At 52.3% G+C, this 22,264-nt stretch overlaps 1 protein-coding gene across 1 annotated transcript; it reads right to left on the bottom strand.

Moving 5' to 3' along the window:
• Positions 1-1,675: 1,675 nt before the first annotated feature.
• YWHAG (tyrosine 3-monooxygenase/tryptophan 5-monooxygenase activation protein gamma) lies at positions 1,676-22,064 on the bottom strand. Its single transcript, XM_076354767.1, has 2 exons — positions 21,806-22,064; positions 1,676-2,400 (listed from the first exon to the last, which is right to left on the bottom strand). The coding sequence occupies exons 1-2, from the start codon at positions 21,890-21,892 to the stop codon at positions 1,744-1,746; spliced, it is 744 nt and encodes a 247-aa protein (XP_076210882.1). The 5' UTR covers positions 21,893-22,064; the 3' UTR covers positions 1,676-1,743.
• Between the last annotated feature and the right edge of the window lie 200 nt (positions 22,065-22,264).

The following is a 22,264-nucleotide window of genomic DNA, read 5'->3' as shown; positions in this document are numbered from 1 at the left end:
TCGGCTCCGCTCGCTCCCCGAGGAGTCGGGGTAGCGGCTTCGTTTGACTGCGGGGAGGGAGCTGGAGCCGCGTCTCCCCGTGCAAGCCGACAGCAGGAGCGGCTGTACCGTGTGCGCAACACCACGACGCGCTGTTTGCGGACTGACTCTCGAAAGGGACAATGAAAGCCTGTTTCCACCAAAAAAAAAAAAAAAAAGAGAAGAGTAATGCACGAGTGCGATTTTTCCTTACTGCGCAGCTTTGGGTGAAAAGCTACGTGGCACAGCACTCCGCGAGCCAGAGAACAGCAGTGAACTTCCAACAACAATGTAGAAAGAAAAAAAATGATAAATTTACTCGAAATGGGGTAAATACTACCTGCTAAGCAACTCAGATGCCCCGTCTCCCACCCCCAGCCAGATCAGACAGACTCAGAAGAGATTTTGCTAAGAAAGAGAACTAAGTTCCTGGGCTCCCGACGGTTGATAGAAATGTCTATGATTGTAGCTCTTCCCTTGAGGATTTCTCTACCAAGTTAGTTTCTAAGCTCCTGAAGTTCACTCATTACACCACAAGCTTCCCCAGGAGAAAGGAAAACGCACCCGGCTTCCCTGGTGACAAACAAGGGAGCCTGGGTGCCGGAGATCTGCTGACAAACCTCATGGTACAGTGGGAGAAAGTCAGGCAGAGTGAAATGGCAGTGCAATCCCTGAGGAAGCAGCTGTGGCACCTTAAATCAGGATGGTCTTTTGAAATACCAAACACAGTACATGACATACAGACCTGAATGCTCTTTTTTTTTTTATTTTATTTTTTATTTAAGTGGCATTTTAAGTTTAAACACTTCCCCCTTGTCTAATTAAGTTCTTAAACCTTTTGCTGTGGACTTAAAATAGTTGAAACAGCCGCTAGCCAAGCACCTGTTAAGCTGTTGACCAAAAAACTAGAGCAGCTTTGATGTTCCTCAGGCGGGCGGTCTTCTTGCCTTGGGCGACACAGAATAGCTAAAGCCAGTCCACAGGCGAGGACTGATCAGGAAGGCAAGCCAAAAGAACTAGCAAAAGAAAAAACAGACAATCAAAGGCTTGATGTCATATGGCTGTAATGTAGAAATACTGTAAACTGCAATTTAGTGTTAATACTGTAAGCTACCCTAATAAATATCCTAAAAAAAAATAAATTGGATGGCCTAAATCCCGGGGCTTTGCAAGCCCCAAATTCTTTAGGTGGTTTGTTTTTTTTTTTTTAATTCCTTCTCAATTTGGGGATTTTAAGCTATGCCCTGCCAGGCAGAGCGCCGCAGAGAGACGCCCCGCGACGTGGTACGGACACACAGCACTTGGACTGAGGAAACAAACGCACGAAGCCTTACTGGAACCACAGAACTCCCTTTTTTTTTTTTGTGTTGCTTTCCTTAAAAACGAGGGCCATTCCATCCACGCGAATTCATCTTAAAACCCTTTTATTTCTAGCAATAAAGTTAAATTAAAGACAGCTCCACTTGTATTAATAATCTACAGAACAGTCCATATGCCAGTGAGGCTGCTATTCCATACCAGCACAGCCAGCCTGACTTCCACTAGTGGTGTTTTGGCAAAAATGTCAACGAGGCAATCAAAGACAGGTTGTGGGGGGCCTCCCTGGGAAGGTGTCCCCTCCCTTTCCCTCCCCCACCCCTGACCCCCCCCCCCCCACTCGTGGGAAAAAAATAAAGACTGCAGTAGTTAGCATCAGCGTGCGGCTGCCAGTCCATCGTGGGGGGTCTAGTTGTTGCCTTCTCCACCGTCGTCGTCTTGCTGATCGCTCGTCCAGAGCGTTAGGTTGTCGCGGAGGAGCTGCATGATGAGCGTTGAGTCCTTGTAGGAGTCCTCGTTGAGGGTGTCCAGCTCGGCAATGGCGTCGTCGAAGGCCGTCTTGGCCAGGTGGCAGGCCTGCTCCGGCGCGTTCTGGATCTCGTAGTAGAAAACCGAGTAGTTAAGCGCCAGACCGAGCCGGATGGGATGGGTCGGCTGCATGTGCTCCTTGCTGATCTCATGGGCTTCGCTATAGGCTTTCTCCGAAGACTCCACCACGGTCGCCCTCTTCTCGCCAGTGGCCACTTCGGCCAGGTAGCGGTAATAGTCCCCTTTCATCTTCAGGTAGAAGACTTTGCTCTCATACTGCGTCTCGCTGCAGTTCTTGATCAGGTAGTTGTCCAGCAGGCTCAGCACATCCTGGCACACCGCTTCCAACTCCTTCTCGATCTTCTCACGGTAGGCTCGGACCATTTCTATCTTCTTCTCGTTTCCATCGGCAGAGGTCTTCTGCTCGATGCTGCTAATTACTCGCCAAGAGGAGCGCCGCGCCCCCACCACGTTTTTGTAGGCAACGGACAACAGGTTCCTCTCTTCGTTGGAGAGAGGCTCGTTCAGCTCCGTCACCTGCATCGAGAGAGGGAGAGAGAAGAGAGACACTTGGGTTAAGCCCCAGTCACTCGATGTTCCCGTCACATGTTTGGGTGCTCCCACGCATCTCTAGCCAGACGCAGGAGAAGGCAGCCAGCTCGCAAAGTCAGCTGGCATCCACTCCCATCCCAGAGGGAACCAGCTGGGATATCGCACCGTGGTCCGGTCCCCCAGCAAGAGGCGCGGGTTGGGTTTTATTCGAGGTATTCTCCATCTCTTAGAAGGTCAGTGTTTTCCAGAATGAGAAAAATCCTCCAGAAAAGAGATGCCTTTCACCTGCGGGATGAGAGCCGGACTTTGTGGCACAGGCGAGAGGGACAGTCAAAGCAAGAGGGTGGAGATGGTCTAGGTTTACGAGCTAGCCGCATGCTAAGGGGCGTTCATCTTTTCCATTTCCCATAAGCACAGGGCATGCTTCCGAGACGCCTAAAGAATACGTTAGATGTTAAAACTACAGCTGCCTAAGACATCTGCACAGATAAGGACTTAAAAGCTCACATGGTAAGAGTATGTTCTTCCCACACAGGATTTTCTTCATTGAGGATAACGGTGTTAATGCACAGCATCACTTCTACCCGCCTCACGCGCCGTGGCAACAGAGGGATTAAGGAGACGATGGAGCACAGAGCCATCTCACAAGCGGGCTGCCAAACGCCGCCTTGGCCGGTTCAGTTACCGGGAAGCGTCACGCTTGATATTGCAATCCTCTCATTCCAGCTCCCGCAAACCCATCGCTGGCTGAAGCCACCCAGGCAGCACCTCCAGCAGCGGCAAGGCAGCCGGCCAACTGCTGCACCAGCTGCCCTGCCTTACAGGCGGCAGGCAGCTCGGGAAGGGCTTGCATCCCCCTCGTCTCCATGCTGCGCCCCGTCCGTGGGTCTCTGCGCCCTTGGAGCGGGTGCAGCAGCCCAGGACGCTGCGGCAGGCAGGCTGCTCCATACAGCCGCTCACAGCTGGGGTAGTTACACCTGCCAAGTGGCACTCTGAGCCTGGATATTTGCTGTTGTCCCCTTCCCCCAGGGGCACCGTCGCCCCACCACATACACACCCTGGGTACGGCCACGTGGGAAGCAGGCCAGCAGAGCAGGAACCCGTACGCCTCCTCTCGGCAGTCGCTTCTCACAAGGATTAGGTAATGGTTTGGATGTGAAAGGCTTCTGCAAATACTGAGTCACTTTCACAAGCGTTTGCAAGGACAAGGTTTGTTCTGGGCCTAGATAACCACATTTATGGCGGTGATCAGAGGAGGCCAAGGGCTCATGCTGGAAGGTGTAGGACGGTCCAGCCCAGGAGCTCGTTTGAGTGGCCTGGAATGACTCGCCCTCGCTTATACCATTAACACCATATAATAGCATACACCAATGCTGCTCATTCCAGCAACATCCACTCCTGCCTGCAGCTCTCCTTGCAGCTGTTCAGCCATGGGCTGGCTAATGTCTTCTCCCAAAACCAAGCTACAGCTAAGCCTTAGTTTCCCACGCAGCAAGCGGAGTACTCTGGTCTCTGACCCAGACCCCCTCCACTCCTTTCCTCAAGGCAGAGGCAGCAAGAAGAGCCTCCACTCCTGCTTCCCGCTACCGTGCGGACCTGTGCTGCTCCACGAGATGCTCTACAGCCTGACAGGGGAAGCAGCAAACAGCCCATCTCCATACAGAAGAGGGTCTTACTGCGTAAACCAGGCACAACTGCCTTCTGTGTCAAGGGTAAAAGAAGGCTGAGGGACCAGGGAAACGGGTGTTACACTAAAGAGGGCAGAGTCTCCTGTGACTATCAGCAGCCGCCACCGATACAGGACAAGGTGCACAGGGCAGCACGCCAAGGCAGCTCCCAGCTTTCACGCCCCAAGGTAAGTAGGGTGTGCGATGCCCAGGCCCCCCAGCAGCTCCCGGTGCCAGGAGACTAACCCATGTCCCACCTCTCCCAGCCAGGCTGACAGCGGCTGTTTAACCACACGGCTCCGGGGTTTGTGCGATATGCTGCTTCCCGCAGAGGGGCTGGGGCAGAGCCTCAGCCCTGCACGCAGCCTGACTGCAATGTGCTAAAATACCCTTAGCGAGTCGTTTATATGCTGCTTCCAGGCTGCCTTGTGCTCTAAGTTCAGAGGTCTCTAGTTGTCTGTATTTTTACAAGACTTAACAACTTTGAGGTGTCCGTTCATTCTTCCCTCTGAGTGACACCTGCACAAACATAAATTAAAGATACTGTGAGGTTAAAGCCATCTTTGAAAGACAGCGGAGCACAATGAAGGTGTCCCCCTGCCCTAGAGCTTATGGCTTGTCTATCCTTGGAGATACTCAAAACTTGATCAGGTTACTCAGGGTCTTGTCCCATCTAAGTTGCCCTGCTTTGAGTAAGGGAACTGGGACTAGAAACATCCAGAAATCCCAGCCTGACTTATTCTCTTACCTTCCAGCTGTAAATGGAGTGTCCAACATCGACAGCCATACTACAAGAGACTCGCTGACTCCAACAGTTTTCTGTCCTGACGCTGGTTATGAAGGTTGATAACCACGTGAGGTCTTGCTTTTAGCAAGACGCTCTCTGAGCGGAGATACCAGTTTTAAGTGTGGACCAAGCAGGTGACTTTAAAGCTGCCCCACAGCCGAGCCTGCAGACATTTACCACTGCAGACAGAAGTAGATTTACCTCCTCTCACCAGAAGAGCCTCGCTGGAGGACAGATTTATTAAAACTACAGGGAGTTTCGTAGGATTAGCTTTGCCATAAACATTTTAAATTTGCAGCTATTAAGGATTACGGAAGAAAGTTGCCTGTCAAAATCCTTTCAACAAACTCGCTGACAGATGGGAGGTACACCTGTGGAGAAAGCCGACTCCTCCAGGGAGCTGGCAGGGAACTTCTCAAAGCAGAAGGGGAACCTCGTTAACCATGTAACTCCTGTCTAGCAGTACCCAGGCTCCCAGTAAGACAGAGCACTGCGGAGAAATGCAAAGGCGTAACATGGCCGGAGACAGGGACCACATCCCTCAGCACTAGGGGCGGGGAGGGAAGAGGCTGCAATCCTGCACATATTTCACTTTGCAACTGAACTGAGAGAGGAAGAAAGGAAAACCATCTGGCACTTGCGTTCCCAGTAGGAAGAAAATGCAAGATGCCCAGGACACTAGATATCGGACAGCAAGGGTACGCTTAGCTGCCTTAATCAGAGAGCCACTGGAAGATGGAAGAGACGTATCCCAGGTTAAGCTGCCTCTGAAAACTGCCGTCATCCCTGCCTCTTGGTCTGCCCAGAACCTGCCTGCCACGTCTCAGCGCTTACAGCTAAGACGCCTGCCCCACTGCACCGCCGAAGGACGGGCTGGTGTCTTCGCATGATCTGCCACGATACACGTGGCACTCCAGCATGGGATTGCACAGTCACCGTCACGCTGCTTTTGCCAAGTGCTGTATGGGTGAACATCTCCCGCAGAAGACCACCCAGAAACCGCTGCAGCAACTTGTCAAGTGGATGCGGGTCTGTGCCTTCACTGTAAGCCTGTGCTGGCCAACCAAATGCTGATTTTTCCTTACACCGCAGGATATCAACACAAAGTGAGCTCAATCAAACCAGAGGCTAAACAGCGAGCGCCGATATACTTTATTTATAGCATTGCATTGAACGCCTCTGCTATAACATCAATAAGGCAATATCCTCTATCAGGCCTGGATTAGATCGCAGCGGTCACGTTATAAGCCCTTTCGGAGAATTTTTGCTAACGTTCACTTCCAGCATCCAGATCAATATTACCAGAACCCTCCCCCTTCTTAACTCAGACCCTGGAGGCATCTCACCTCTCTTAAGAAGGGCAGCACCCTCACGTACAGACCAACCCTACGAGCCTTAGGTCACCCGATGCCATTCCCAGCACGGTTACATGGAGTTAGAGATTTCAAATATCCAAAGAAAAATCTCCGTTTGGCATTAAGAGGGCCTGGCAGGAACACAAAGCCGCCAGCCTCTAGCTGGAAGTCTACCTGCTCTCTGGGAAGCTCAGACATTTTGGAGTTTTACTTCCCTGGTTGACAGCAGAGAAAAGCAGAACTTGCACCACAAATCTCAGTGCCTGTCAAGCCTTGTTTCACCCTTGTGCCCCTGTAGATCGGGGGCAGGGGGGAAGGAGATGCATGCAGCTGAAATGGAGTCAAGCCTTGCATGTAGCATAAACAGCCATGCGCAAAGAGCTAGTCCACATGCTCACGCAGCTGGAAACTTGATAGATGCAAGTCTTTTAGCTATTCTGGGGAATAAAAAAAAAAGAGACCTTTTTCACCTTCCTTTCTGCTTCTTCCCCCCAGACAAGCCCAGCCTGCAAGCCTAGCCACAAGACTGGCTCTTTATTGATGCAGAGCAGCAGGAGACCTCAGCGGTGGCGCCTCTCATTTCTCCACTAGTCTGCAGGCGGGCAATGGTCTTACTTGCAGGAGCTTCCCCCACACCCTGTCACAGACCCTTCGCAGACTGCAGGCAGCCCTGTGCTCAGAAGAAGCCCTGCCTAAGGGCAGAAGCAGAGGAGAAGACACCTGGCCAGGGGGTGCAGGTCTACACCGGGCTTGGCATGGAGCAGTCTACACTGACAGGCTTTGGCTTGGAGGCACGCTCCATCACCAAGCTTGAGGACGCTGCCAAGTTCCAGCCTCATCAGTTCCTGCAGCCTTTGGGGGTGCAGTGTCTGCACCACCAAGACTTAAGTGCCCTAAAGCCACAGGGATAGTCCAACAGTTCCCGTTGGACAGAAACTACTGGAAGTTTAGGGTTTCTACTGCTTGAGAGTCCAGAGGTTTGTACAAATCAAAGCCCTCTGATTTGCAACAAAGCTCTTCAGAGGCAGCACGATCTCAGAGAAGGTTCTCCTGATTTCTCTCCTGCAGCTGTGAGCTCTGACTCAGCACTCCGTCCAAAACCTGGCAGGCTCCCGGCATATTGCATTGCAGCCAGGGGAAGGTTCAGCCTCATGCGGAGAAGCCAGGGAGCATGCAAAACTTTACCTGCCCCTAATGTCAAGGTCCATGCTTTCCAAAAGCCCAAGGGTTGGTTCTACTGCACCTTCTTTCCAGAAGCATCCCAATTAGCAGGCTTTTTTGAGCCCTACAGGGGAGGTTTGCTCCCAGCCAGTGGCAGGTTAGTTTGCTTACAGGGCTTATTCCAGGACTCTCACTCTCCACTTCTCACCTTGCCTCAGCAGGTCTGAAGTAATCACTTCTGAGTACATCATGAAATAATAATTTTTGAGGACCCCTCAGCAGCTGCAATGGAGATCCATCACAGGATTTAATTTTACCTGTTTATCCTCATACACATGGATTTTCACTTAGTTTTACAACTAAGTGCCCACCCATTTATGGCTCCTACCTAGCTCTGATGTCTTATCTTAAAGCATACGGGCATAGCAAGCTGAGCAGATCCAGAGATTCTTCCCTGGGGAAGACCATCAACATTTGACAGTTTAATCCATGTTATAAGCCTCAACACTGTTGCTTTTCTGATTGCCTAGAAGAGATCCCGAGTCCCTGAAGACATTAGACATCTACAAAGGAGTCAAGCTTTCCTGGAGAGAGAGACAACCATGAGAACCTCAAACTGTCCATCGAGAACAGCTTTGGAACATCACCAGAGCTCCTCTTCCACCAGGATACACAACAGCCATCTCCTCCTCAGCACTTGTGTTTCCTCTGTTCTATCTACAGCTTCTGCACCATGTAATTAAGTATGTTATCTCTCAACAGAAACCCTAGCAATTGTCTTGTTTTCCTTCACACGCAGCTTGTTAGTCACACTGAGGTCTGGCCTGAAGGTCCCCTCTTCTGTTTCATTTTTTAAAAGGCAAATGTGCTTTTTAAACGACGTCCTGGCCAGAAGTCCCACCGCTGAAATTCTTACTTGGTCTGAAGCCACCGGCAAGGGGAGCAACCAGCACGCAGGCTCAAGCAGCTGATAAATGTTCACGACTACCTGCAGCCATGCCACCTTCCCCCCTCATCTCTAGACACTGTCTCGTGGTGGGACCCCATCACCCGTCTGCAAGCACCAGACCACCTTCAGCAGCCCGAGTGCTGTCATTTTGGAAGTGACATGCCAGGGAGACTGCCTGGGGTTTTTTTTGTCCCCATCTTGCCCTACGTCTAGCTTCTGAAGACATGGCTGCCCTCAAGCACATTAAACTGTCACCATTACCCGGTGGCTTGATTACAGTCACGACTAGATGGTCGTGTGACCTAGTCAAGAACAGCTTCTCCTTGGGCGCTCCAGAGCAAGCTGTCCTATGACACCAACGCAGCAGTCGGAAAGATGCTTTTCTTAAGCACTGTCCTACTTTGACACAAAGTAGGCGTGTGTTAAGCTAGACCTAAATCTAAAAATCTTACCAGATTTCACTGGTTTGGGTCTTTTTCCCCCCCTGTACTTTAGCCTTCGCCCCCATGTCATGCTTCCAAAGTGGAAGTCACACCATAACTACTTCTCTCTTTGCTCCCCCTCCGCTGTTCTCTCTGCTCGTGTTTTATCTCAGCCAGGGGGATTTTCAGCTGAAGGTTGAGCCTTTCCTCTCATCTCAGAGAAGACCAGAAAAGCACAAGCAGGCTGCGGGCAGAAGTTAGTTCCCCACTGCTGTCTCCTTTGACTTTTTCAGTATGAATAAGCGTATGTTAGTTCCCATTTTTTAAGCTGGCGGGGCCAGCTCTCATCGCAGGACAGCTGCTGAAGGCACATGGGATGGTTCTGCCATTACATTTCAAATTGCTCCGAGTGCATCAAGGACCAGCGTCTGCAAAGTAAGATTCTTCATTGCTTGTAGCATAACTGGATCTCAGAGGCTACTTAGGCACTCTAGACACTGATTAGGATTTCTGCATGCTCCTACAGTTAATGGCAGCTTTCATCCCACTCTGCAGCCTTTATTATTTAAGGTCACTTTGAACCACCCAAGACAAAGTCTTCAAATTGGAAGGGAGACGTGAAAACCAAGAGCTCATTTATTTCATCGGCCTCTGTAGCTTAACAACTACTTAAGCCGACGTGAATTTCATCGCACTATACACAAGTTTGATCAGTCCTCAGAGCCTGCAGATCTACTCCAGTTTCCGTCTGGCTCTGATGGATTTCAGCTAGAGAAAAAGCAAGTTTCAACTACATTGAATGTAGTTTACATGTCATTCCTGCATGTAAAAGATCGTAAGGGAGCCAAGGCAAGAAAGCCAGTGACAACTGTAGAGCTCTGAGCTGTTCCTATTCTGCATTTGGTAGCAGCATTTCATGTACCACCCCTTATCTGCACCGCTGCAGTCCCAGCGTTTGGTCTAACGGCTCAAGTTTTTCCTGCTGCAGAACACCTGGGTGCCATCGATTTGCCTGACCAGCTTCTTGTGCAGCTTTTGAGATAAGGCAAGCACAAGGGAACATCTTGCCTGCCTTCCGTACGTGGCTTCCAGGCACGTTATTAGACCTGGCAATCTGTCACGGCTATTGAGTTGACAGAGGGCAACCCAGACATGTCCCAATAACCAGCTGGAATTGCTTCCCAGCATGGGCATCGCGTATGCTCTTCAGACGCATCAATGTAGAGCTACAAACCATTTCTGAATTAGCATTGCACAGTCTTGTAGCAGGGAGCTGTTCCTATAGCTAGGATCTGCTTTTTGAGCCATTAAGGAATTACGCCCAAGTTCTTCTTGTCTTCCTTATTAACACGCTGATTCTTGTTCGCCTTGCCCAAAGACAGGGTATTAAACAAGATGAAAACTGGCCGTAGGACAACTTGTTTCGCTGTCTTGCTTGCCACTAGCTGCCTCATACCTATTAAAAACTCTTGGGAAAAATAATCAATCTCTGTTGGTCTAGTGCCTTCCTGCCACCAGATGGAGAAAGCAGCAAGTCGAACCACATCAGTCCCAGCATTTAAGAGAACTGTCACTCAGGGCTCATCACACCGTCGCCAGCAGATGGGATACCAGCACCTTTGCCTGCTAACTACAAAGCAACAGAAGGGACGCCAAGCTATTCCTTCCCCAAGCTACGGCAGGCTGGCAAGCATCATCTGCCCACTTTTGCGTTTCTGCAAGCACTTTAGCAGCAGCCCAAGATCACCACCCTGCTCCGTCACCCAACAGCCTGGGGAGCTCTCCTGCCTCGGATTATCCGGTCTGTTCCCTGCTGATATGCCTTTTCTCCAAGCTTTCTGCAAAGCAAGTGGAAGACCAGTGCCACAGCACGCCACTGCCATGGGAGCTCAGATATGCTCCTGGAGCACAACGGAAGTTTTAGGAGCTCAGAGTAGATCCTTTTGAAAGGAGAATGACAATTCAGTGATTTCTATAGGCTCTTCTGGGCTGCATTAAACTTCTCCAGGTGCGAGTTGAAAAAGCTGTTGAAGAATAACTGCAGCTCTTTCCTCAGCAGCATTTCTGTATGAGTTTAAAGACTTCGTTTGGTTTGGTTTTTTTTCCCCATTCAAGCATTATTCTTCTTCAGAAAAGTCCATCCACTCACAGGCTTTTTAGCCGAAGCAGCCATCCATGGGATGGCCGCTGGTCATTTCTAGAGTCTTAAGACTTGGTCAGCATAGGGGAAGACTGACTTCCCCGCCTCCCCCCCCCCCCCCAAATTTATGGCAAAACAAAACCAAGCTAGACAGACTCCAGCACATAAGCAGGGACATGCTAGGTAAATGAACCAAGTTTCATGAGGGGAGGGTGTTCAGTGCTGCTAGGAGCATTAGCTGCTTAAAGACTTACCTCACAGCTTCTAAGAGTACTAATCTGGCTCAGATATTAGTGCTTTTCTGCTCACCTCCAGCCCCACTGCCAGGCAGTAAGTACCCTGCCACCAGATCACCAAATCCTCTCCAGAGCTTCAAGTGCCAGGCCAACACGAGACGCTTGTCCTTAATCAGGGGCTCAAAAAATGACAGTGTTAACGCTGTACCCATGACCTCTATTCAGTTGAGCCAAGTAGAAAGAGGAGAGATGGCGTGCCATGGGCAGGACAGCCCAGGAAAGGTTGACAGCAAGTTCCAGCTGCTGAGCGAGCCTGCTCCCAAGTCTGCCGGAGCAGGATGAACCGGGCAGTTCTTGGCTGCTTGCATGGCTCCCTCCTGCATGGCAGAGCCATTGCTGCCATGGCAGCTGGCAAGCTGCTGCTCCAGCAGGATGAAACAGGAGAAGCTGCAGCCATGCAAACAACTCCCTGCAGCTAGCGCATAAGTTTAACCACTTCGTGTCGTTGCCCCAAACGCTTTGGGAAAGTCTGCTTGTCTCGCATCAAGGCAAGGTTCTGGAAATACAAAAAAAAACCCCCAAACCCCCAAGATTTTTGCTCTAGGTCTTTCGGTCTGTAGAACCAGCAGTTCCTTGCAGTGTCCGAAGCATGTTTTACCAGATTAAGCAAGAGACTTTCCAGAACACCCAGGTGGACTCCAGCATGCCAGCTCCACGATAGCTTTAATTTCTGCATCAGCGAGTAAGGTGATTATCCCTCCAGATGTACTTTACCCTCCCACTGCTTCAGGGATTTCAGGGTTGATCTTACACACCTCTAGCAAAGAATTTTCTTTAATTTCTTAAATGAACTTGCAGAACAGAAAGTCAAGTTTTTGCTCTGGCAGCTTTCTGGAGCACTGTAGCCAATTTTAAAATTACAAGGAGGGTCACTTTACTATTCTAGATCTGACTGTGGATTTAACTACCCTCGCCTGGCTCCAGCTATCTCCTCCCAGTCCTCTTTTGAAGCCCAAGGGACTACTACCACAGATTTGATCTCAGTTCATCACAGGTGACAAAGCCCCTCAGGCGCTGACGTCTTGACACCACCAAATGCAAGAAGCTCCCAACTTCAAGGTAATGAAATATTCATCCCACGTAACAAAGCCCAACAGCATAAACAGGCAAAGCTCCAATGCCTTCCTCAGCTGGGTGTAAATCAAAGGCTGTTAATCTTCCCCAAGTTCTCATTCACTGCTGAATACTAAGCATTAGCCTTTTACAAGTGCAGATCTCCTACAGCAGTTCTCGTGGATCTGTTAGTATACAGCACAGCAACAGCTTCTCCAACTACTATTAATAAACTTTACGCTGCAGAGCACCACAACTGTCCCAACAATGTGTCTATCAGCAGCCTCGTTAACGCTGAAGCCGAGACTTCTCGCTGGTATTTTTCTAGAGCCTTGCCGAAACCATCTCAGAGAGGAATCAGAAGCATACTGACACGCCAAGTAGCTTTGCCTGGTACGTAGGCAAAGATACATCCCAAGCAAGCCAACCCATCCAGTAAGGTCAGAGGGAATTTGCAAACAACTAAGGAATGTTTTGTACTTTGAGTCCCTGCTGTCCAAGCGCAGCTGCCTCAAACATCCATAGACTGACTCAATTCTAACATCTCCTTTATAGAAGAAAAACATTAAGTACTCTAATCCCTAATCTGGGGATCGCTTTAAGGGAATCTCATGCCATCATCAGTGACACGTTCTCTAGTTACTCTCCTACTGCTATTAACTAATGCACTGCCCTTGGCCACTAGATCACTAGTTTTGGACCAAAAATCAGGTTTGTTTAATAACTAATTGAGCATGTGCTGGGTCATTCCTGAGATGTGACTAAATCTGGGTTAGCACAGAAAAAGCCTGAGATTGGGGGAAGTTTGTGCTTAAATAGGCAGACAAAGGCTTTTGTTTCACCGGCTACACGAAGGCATTGCTTTTGAGAGACAGTCTCATCAGTGTTTCCTGCAGCCTGAGAATTGCTGCCTCATCATTTCAGCTCCATTTTCCAGAATTTACCATTTCTGAGCATTTCCAGACCCCACCAAGCAAACCGGCACTACAACCAGGGCGAGACTCCTGGGTGAACATCAAGCCCTGTGCTCCACCAGCTCCAGCAGCTCCCGGTGCTCTGGCCCACCGGCGGGGCTGGAGAGACATGGCAGCTCAGGCTCGCCATCATTGTGCGCTTGGAAAAGCCGGACAAAGCCATCCTGCTGCCGAGCTCCTCCCTGAGGCAAGTTCCCCACCCAGAGCCACGGGTAGGAATCCAACATCTTGACATCTGGACTCTGGAGAGAGGAATCAGGCCTCTCACTTAAAAAAAAAAAATTAAAGGGCAGAATGAAAGTCCTTTTGTCACCATTTCCCTTCATTTTAGGATGGGAGGAGGGACTTTGCTCATTAGATCAAGCAGCCAGGGGAATGAACAAGAGGAAGCTGGCTATGACAGCACTGGCCGTGCCCGGCCGAGGAGAGGACACACCACCAAGTTACACAAACCCCACAGCCAGCTGGTTACAGGTCCGTATCCTTCCCCTTTCCTGCTTGCTCCAGACCAAGTGCAGATTTGGGAAGTCCCCCACAGCTGCTCAAAGCTTGCTCTGCTTTGGAGGCGGGGAAGGTGGGAGAAGGCAGAAGCAGAGACAAGGAGGGACCTCAGCGATGCCGGTGCACCGCCCGCATCCTGCACAGGAGAGCGCAGCCGTGCTCCCTCGCAGCCTCACTCATCTCGCAGGGTCCCCCACCACCCATGTGTAAATGCACAGTGCGTTCAGACAGCACTGTGCAAACCAGGGGCTGGGTTCCCACAAAGCCATTTTGTCTGGATGGGGGAAGAAGAGTTCTCCCATCTGCAAAGACCGAAAGCTGCACAGGCAGGAGCACAGGCAGAGCCTGGCAGCCAGCAGCCACGGCTGAGCATTTTATCTAACTACCGCCAGCGTGAAACCAGCCGTGGCTATTTATCTGAACAGCATCCTGAAGTCAAGCCAAAGGTTTCAGAGATCGAAAGACAAAACGACCGTATCTTCACCAGTACAGCGACAAATTCACAGCTACTTCTCCTTCGTTTTAGCAGGTGCTAAAAGGTGTTTCCAAGCCATCACTTTCCAGCGGCGACCATCGACCATCGCTTGCAGAAGTGAATTGAGTAAATACTTGCTACTGTTTTCACGAAATTTTTGCTTTCCAGCCATCGAATTGCCATTTGTCTTCAGTCACGTGAATATAATAGGAGGGAGGGAGACTCCAGCCAAGGACAGGTGAGGTTAATTATCTTTCCAATAAAGAACAGAAGTTGGCTAAGGCTTTCAGCCTTCCAGAAAGAAATAATGAAGGTCTGGAGAGCAAAGGAAAGAGGGTCTAAGCTGGCTCCAAAACAGTTAGCACAAAAATACTCCTAACACCATTAGCTTTGGAAAAAAGCTATCTTAAGTTGCAGGGCACTGAAGCATAGAAGAGCACCTGGAAGCATCAAGGGCGCATCAGCTATCCAGAGACGACCGAAGCCCTGCATCACAGCTTTGCTACAGCGAAGTGGAAGATGATGCCTGTATCCTATCAAGACTGTCAATGAAGAAATGCTTGGGAAGCCAGGCAAATCCTCTTTCACCGTGCTTGGTGCTGCAGTTATTCCACTATGCATTCACTTTTCACTGTCAGTCACAGGTCAGGAGGTGGAACTGGGCAGAAGAGCAGAAGGCGGCTTCAGACCTGCGGAGTCCTAAATGCCCCAGACACCGAGCCTACTGAGGAAAGGCTCCCTCGGGTCAGACCGTAGGCATTTTCCAACCCCCTCTTCCTCTGAACAGCCTGGCGTCTGGCTGGGATACACCGAGCAGCTAGCTCTAGTCTGAACTAGTCTGACAGTCCTCTTCGCTCTTCCCTGCCAGACTGGTATAGGGCTCCCAACACACTACTCACCTCTGCCAAGGGAGAGAAGCAGCACCGACAAGTCCAGCAGTGCTCCACGTCCAAGGACGTGTCTGAGCTCAAAGCCACCTCCCAAGAAGCAGCTGGTTACTCAAGCATCGGCAGTCGGACACACAAAAGCTCGGACTGTTTATTTTTCCTAAATTTGTACCCTTGCACACAACTTTCTATGCATTCGTTTGCACATGGTTTACTTGGCATGAAGCTGCTCAAAATAGAAACTGAGGAGTTCAGTTGTAGCGTTCGTGCGTTATACCCTGCCAGATGCATCACTGTCCACGGAGGTTTCTCCAGATGTAAAGTCACGGCTACCACTCTCCTCTCCCAGCCCCTGCTCCATCAGCTGCACCCTGAGACATGTTTCTTCTTGTATCCTCAAGAGTCACAGCTAGTAGATCAATTCCTAACTACAGGCATGCATCAATCAAAGTGGTAAATGTGACAAGCACATCTTGTCTTTTCTGATTCCTTGTGGTGTGAAGTTCTGCACACTCCATGCCTCACCCTACCCAAATCTTCAGTTCCACAACACCCAGATGGGCCGGCTGGCATGTGCTCACTCACGTTGTCCCAGAGTGTTTGCTCAACCCAAGGGAGCACAAATTCTTTACAGATTTAAGACAGAAGACTGTATCCAAGGTTAAGTGACTGCTCACCAGTACAGCGATACCAGAGGCCGCGACCACACAAGCTGACAAAGCTCCCACCATGTGCATTTTGCCCTTGCAGAGTCCTTTCATCAGCACAACTTAAACCCACCCCGAAAGGCAAGAACCATCCCATCCCAGCATTTCAGCAGGAGGCAGAAAAGCAGCTTGCTGGTACAGCTGGAGTCCTCCATCTATGCACCACCCTGTGCAGACTGACATCTTTTCCACCTCAGTCCTAACTGTGCTTCTTCCAAGCACGTGACACCCCAGTATGGAATGGTGCAGTGAAACCTTGTACTTATGATTGTGAAGGGGCTTGGGGTCACCCACCAGCCTGGGAACAAAACCCTGGTCCAGCCCAGGCCTCCCCATAGGCTATTGGGGACCATCAGGTTGCTCTTTCTCCACCTCCCTGATCTTAAGCTCTGCAAGGCTGAGACTTCTTATTCCTGCCCAGAAAGCCAAGCTGACCATGCTCCTGACCAGCTCTAATGCTGCTGGCCCAGACACAAGAATGAAAACAGCTTAAAATGAAGTGGTCCAGTAACACACAGTGAAGAAGAGATGGGGCAGAGGAAAAAAGTATGATGGGGATCTCAAATTAAGGAAAATCTTCCTTCTACCAGCAACAGAAGGCGAGGAAGAAGCACGTTCCTCATCTCCCCTGATCACAATCCAGATCCCAGAGAACGGCCATGGGTAGTGCCAGCCATCACCCAGCGGTAGGAAGCAAAGGAGGCGGAGGAATAGAACACGATTATCTGGAGAGCCCTCACTTCTCTTGCAAGCACCATCCAGCACGCTCATGAGAACTGCTAAGAGGATGCCAAACGACATCATCCAGTTCAGATGAGACAAGCCAAGAACAGCATGCATATGCTCCAGAGGTGCAGGAGTTTTCAATTCAGAAAACACTTTTGGAGCTGAAGTTCTGTGGTTGCCCTTAAACTGCTGTTCCTGTAGCTTCTAGCAAGCCCAAGTTCACATCACCAGTGCCCAAAGAGTCTATTCCAGAGAGCAACTTTGGCATCAGCTGGTGAACAAAGCTTGGGCAGATAGGGCTTGTCCATACAGATTATGAAGCTTATTTGGTGTTCAAAAAAAGTCTCCTGTGAGCCAGCCATCTTTAACCACAAGAAGCAGCGCAAGAAAGAAGGGGGAAAAAAAAAAATATTCAAGACAACTCCCACCAACCTTTTTGCACTTTCAGGGCTAGCCATCATCCAAAAGATCTACTGGCTAAGCCCAAAACATCTAAGGGCTCTTGGAGAGCCCTTGCCCCAGAGCTTTACTGTTTCCATGTACCCCAGACATCTGCAGAGGATTCAACAGCTATATTCTCCATCACAGTCTCATGATCACTTTTGTTTAGTTCCAAAAGAGCTATTTCTAATCAAATTCACACCTGGCTGTTACACTTGGCCAACTGAGAGAAACCCAGCCTGGTCTCACAAGTCAGTGGCTTTTCCTAAAGCTCATAGATAAAGACTTACCAGGAGCTTAAAGGGGAATTTCTAAGAGCCTGAGCTGCTGAAGACTCTCCAGTTAATATAGTTAATGTGTGCAGTGTCCACTGTACTCGTGTACAGGGCATGTTGCTACCCGTCCGCTGCTTAAGTGCAGATGTGTGACTCAGCCTACCGCTACAAGGTCCTGAGGCTGATTTACGCAGCGACAATCCACGCCGTGAACCGTTACGAGGTCGGAAGCACAGCAGGACGGCAGCTCCTGACAGCAGCCATCCTGCCCTGACCCCCACGGACCTCCGGGAAGGAAGCCCTGCTCCCTGCTCATGAGTCACGCTGTCTCAGACACCCCCCCCCCCCCCCCCCCCGCCACTCAGGTCTGAGCAAGACCTGACTACTAAAGGGCGAGAGGACTGCTCCTCTACGTGCAGGAGCAGGTCGGGAAGTGTGCAGCCACGCAGCCTATGCTGCAGTGGTCCAGGAGGCACCGCGAGGCTGAGCGGCATTCAAGACGCCTGCACAAGGGGAGGCGGCAAGAGCATCGCTGCAGTCATTAGATGCCAACATACCCTCTCCACCTCGGCACTGGAAATGGTTTCTCCAAAGCCCCCCTGGGAAGTGCTACTACAGCAGCTCGCACTCCTTGCTCCCTTCCTACCACCACAGATGGCCCGCCCAGCACTCCTCCTGAAGAAGCCTTTCCACCTCACCCTTTTGTCTCATCTATGCTGCGAAGCAGAAAGCAGCTAATCATCCCTGCTCCACTCCCCTGGGACTCTCCAGATAGGAGGGATGTGTGTTACTCCCCCTCTTTCCAAGGGCAAGCCTGCTATCTGCGTGAAGCCCCGCTATCTGCGCTAACCTGGTCACTGGATGTGAAGGATGATAGCCTGCCGGGCTGGTGAGCGACATGGCAGAAGCCCACATACCCCGTGCCAGGGAAGGCCTGCGGTTCCCCACGCTCACTCTCCTCCTCCACCCACAACGGCCATTTACTGCACCCAGAGCCAGTTGTGTCTAAAGCTTGGGCAGCGGCCATCTGCTTTTCAGCATCTCCAACGTTCACCCCTCCGCACCCACCACAGCTGCTGGTCCTCATGGGCAGCACAGCCACGGCCCCACTGCAGAGGTTGGGTCCCCAAAGTCAAGTAGCCAGATGTTCCCCTCACAGGGGACCTTCAGGTGAGCTCAAGGACTCTGCCAATGGTCCCGTACCTACACGATACGTAGGTGCAATATAATAATCCTCCCTCCACCCTTTTTAGGCGACTTATCTCCTGCAAAAGTTACTGCAATCGTCTTGCTTGTTCACCTGCGCATCCCTCCCACCCTAAAGGTCTACGGGGAGGCATGTGCTCTGCTCCCCAGGCGGCACCCGCCGGGGGCTTGGCAGGCCTCCACCTCCAAAAAGCCTCCAGCAGCATCGCTCCTCCCCAGCTAATGGCTATCGATCCACAGCCCTAGCACTGGGTCGGACGGTAAACTCTTCGTGGAGCTGAACCAGACAAAAAGGCAGCTCGCTTCGACCACCAGCAAAACCCCAGCGAGGGCAGGGAGCTAGGAAGGAAACCGCTGATGCTGCTTGGGAGGGCAAGCCCAAGCCCAAGCCCAACGCCTCCCCGATGGCCGGTGGGCATGGCCACCACCCCGGGGTCCAGCAGGGACCTTTCCTACTCTCCAACACGCTATAGGGCTGACTGTACCCCCAGACAGGGCTGAGGTGACAAGGGACATGACCAAGGTCACGCAGCCACACCCTGGGCCGATGGGCCCAGCCCCGTCACCCTTCCCACGTGCGGCATCACCTTCTGCTCCCTCCGGCAGGCGAGGGGACCGTCCACTGTGTTTTACCAAGACACTCCAGTAAATATCACATTCGGGGGGCTGAAGGAGCAGTCCTGCTCCTGCAGCAACAATGCGACTGCACGTACCAATTAGGGGCACCGGCGGCTGCCACTTGCAGCAAGGAAGGAGCTAGAACTTATTATATATATATAATATTATTCGTAAGAAACTATTGTGATCCAGGACATCACTGTGGCAAACAGCACTGGGCGAATCAGCAGAGAGTAAGAGCCCCAGTACACCGTTTCCATTTTAAACCATTAAAATCCCCATTCAGGACAGGCTCCCGAGCAGGCAGGGTTGAGGGTTGCTGAACAACGCGCCTGGCTGCCGCGTCACCACCCGTGAGGCGACCACCAAAAATGCAACGGTGAGATCAAGCTGCAAGAAAATGAACCTCTTTTATGCACATCATTACCACACCGGGCTTTAAAGGAAAACCGTCCAGCGTTTTTCAGCACGGTGTTAAGGAAGCCAGCGGACAGCTAGCTTTAGAGGGCAGGAGGCAAAACGGCGACGGCCACGGGAATGCTTCTGCATCACCTTAGCTAGACGCAGCCTGCCTGCTCTCTGCTACCACCTGGGTGCATTGCAGCTTGGACCATCGCATATGACATCACTAGGCGTTGCTACGGAAATGAGTGCGAGGTCATCAGCCTCCCGCACAACCGGAGCTGGGGGATGGGCGGCACACAGGACGGTGACAGGGATAACCGAGTGTGACATGCCCATCACCGCCGGACCGACCGCGCCAGAGTTTGGGCAGCACCGTGCAGAACTGAAGAACAAAGCTCTGCCTTTTGTTTGCTGTCGCGGGAGGCGTCAGCACTCCCGCTGTGAATCATTTTCTTACGGCCAAACTACACGGCAACTGATAAGCGGCATTAGCCCGGGTTACTGTTTCACCAGGGCCAGCAAGGACTAAAAGGAAAAAAAGGTATATATAATCTCTAACACCATCTATGGTTTAAACGCCGACCCCGGGTAAGCAGGCTAGGGAAATTCGCCCGGCGGAATACTGCAACACGGCTGTGCATCCTAGGCATATCCCTGTTGGCTTTGTCATAGCGGCTGTATTATCCGTAGGAAATGAGCTGTAGGATCTGCTCACACAGCAGGCTTTGCTTTAAAATGAATAGATGCCGTTATCAGAAAATGGTATAAAAGCCATAGTGCAGCAGAGGAATAGCCCAATTGGTTTAATATGATAATATCTTGTTCCGATTATCCGTATTTCATTTCTTGATAAGACATCTCCTCCCCGTTCTCGGGCTGTGACAGTTTTGTCTGTTTGATAAATGCAAGGTTATTGACAAAATGGTGCAATATGGGCAAACAGAGCTGCACCCACGGCAGACTGCGACATTCCTAGATCAGCATTCACTTTTCATCAGCCAGGGAGGACACCCCAGCTCCTCGCAAAGGTTCAGACCTGACTAAGAAGACAAACATAAAGAACAGTTTTCCCCTTTAAAGCACCCCCTCCCTCCCTCCACCCAGTCTAGCCTCTCTGCAATATGACAAATGCAGAATCTTCTGGAATGACTTGATCCTGCCTCCCACGATTGCTTTGTTTGCAAGATCAGATCAGAGATATGGGGTTTTTTTTTCCCTTCTTATTATTGTCAAAATGTCAGTATTGAAGGGGAGCGTTCAGTGTCACAAATCAGATCAGCCTGCTATATGCAGAGTCTTTATTTTAAGAGCGTGAAATGAATACAACATGACTCAATTCATAAATCTCCAACCAAGTGCAGTAAAAATAAGGGCTTTGGCAGCAAAAGGGCTCCCGATCTTTGGGGTCACAAGCACACACCAGCCTCACTGACCGCACGCGGGAAGGGATGCACGGGAGCGATGGGGGGGTATTTCAGCAGCAGGGAGAGGTGTGCACGCACCCCCCCCCCCCCAGCAGGGTTCCCCGCAGCCTCACCCCACGGGGCTTGGCAGCCCCCCCGAGCCGGCGTGACCCCCCGAGGAGCGCCGCACCCCAGGGCTGGCTCCTCTGCCCCCTGCGCTGGGGCAGCGGCGGGGATGGGGGCACGGCAGAGGATGCGTGGGACAGAGTGGGGGGCCTGGTGTGGGGGGAGAGAAGGGATGGGGCAGGGAGGCGATGGGCAGGGGAGAGGCACCCTCTAGGACAGGGGAGAGGGTGCGTGGGGCAGAGTGGGGGGCAGCAGGACAGGGGAGAGGGTGCGTGGGGCAGACTGGGGGGCAGCAGGACAGGGGAGAGGGTGCGTGGGAGGCAGCAGGGCAGGGGAGGCAATGCATAGGAGCTCTAGGGCAGGGGAGAGGATGCATGGGGCAGGGTGGGAGGCTCTAGGGCAGAGGAAAGGGATGCGTGGGGCTGGGTGGGGGGCTCCAGAACAGGGGAGAGGATGCGTGGGGGGCTCCAGGGCAGGGGATGGGGGTCGGGAGAGAGCAGGGTGTTCCCGGGCGGGGAAAGGCGAAGGGAGCGGGAGCCGGCGGGGGGGCGTCGGAGGCAACACAAGGACCGGAGCCGCACGGAGGGACGGCGAGGGGGCGGGTAAGGGCGAGGGGCCGGGGCCCGCACAGCCCCCCCCCCAGCCCAGCCCGGCCCCGGCCGAGCCCACCCCCCACCGAGAGGGGCAGCACGGGAAGGGCGAGGGGAGCGCGGACCCGCACCCCCGGGCCCGGAGGGGTGGGGTGAAGGGGGCGGAGGGGGGGGGGGGGGGGGGGAGAGGAGGAGGGAAGGACGACGGACACGGGACGGGACTCACGTTCTTCATGGCGGCCGCCATGTCGTCGTATCGCTCGGCTTGCTCGGCCAGCCGGGCCTTCTGCACCAGCTGCTCGCGGTCCACCATCTTCGCGGGGCCGGGGGAAGGGCGAGGAGGCTGCGGGCTCCGGGAGGAGGATGAGGAAGGGCGGCGACGGGAGGAGAAGGAGGAGGAAGGAGGAGGAGGAGGAAGGAGGGCGAGCGGGCGGGCGGGCGGCGGCTCCTGGCGCTGCTGCGGCTGAGGCGACGGCGGCGGCTGCACCCGGTGCTGTGCGCGCGCCGCGGGCCACCACAACCCCCCTGCGCCCGCCCCGCCCCGCCCCGCCCCGCCCCTCCGCCTGCCACCCCCGCGCGGGGCACGACGGGAGATGGAGTCCTCGGGGGGGCGCGGCGGGGACCGCCGCGCCCCCCCGAGGACTCCATCTCCCGTCGTGCCCCGCGCGGAAGCACCACTCCGCCC

This window comes from Aptenodytes patagonicus, chromosome 17 (assembly GCF_965638725.1).
Source record: "Aptenodytes patagonicus chromosome 17, bAptPat1.pri.cur, whole genome shotgun sequence".
Taxonomy (NCBI): domain Eukaryota; kingdom Metazoa; phylum Chordata; class Aves; order Sphenisciformes; family Spheniscidae; genus Aptenodytes; species Aptenodytes patagonicus.
Note: the sequence above shows the minus strand (reverse complement) of the source record. Positions and strands in the feature narration are given on the sequence as shown.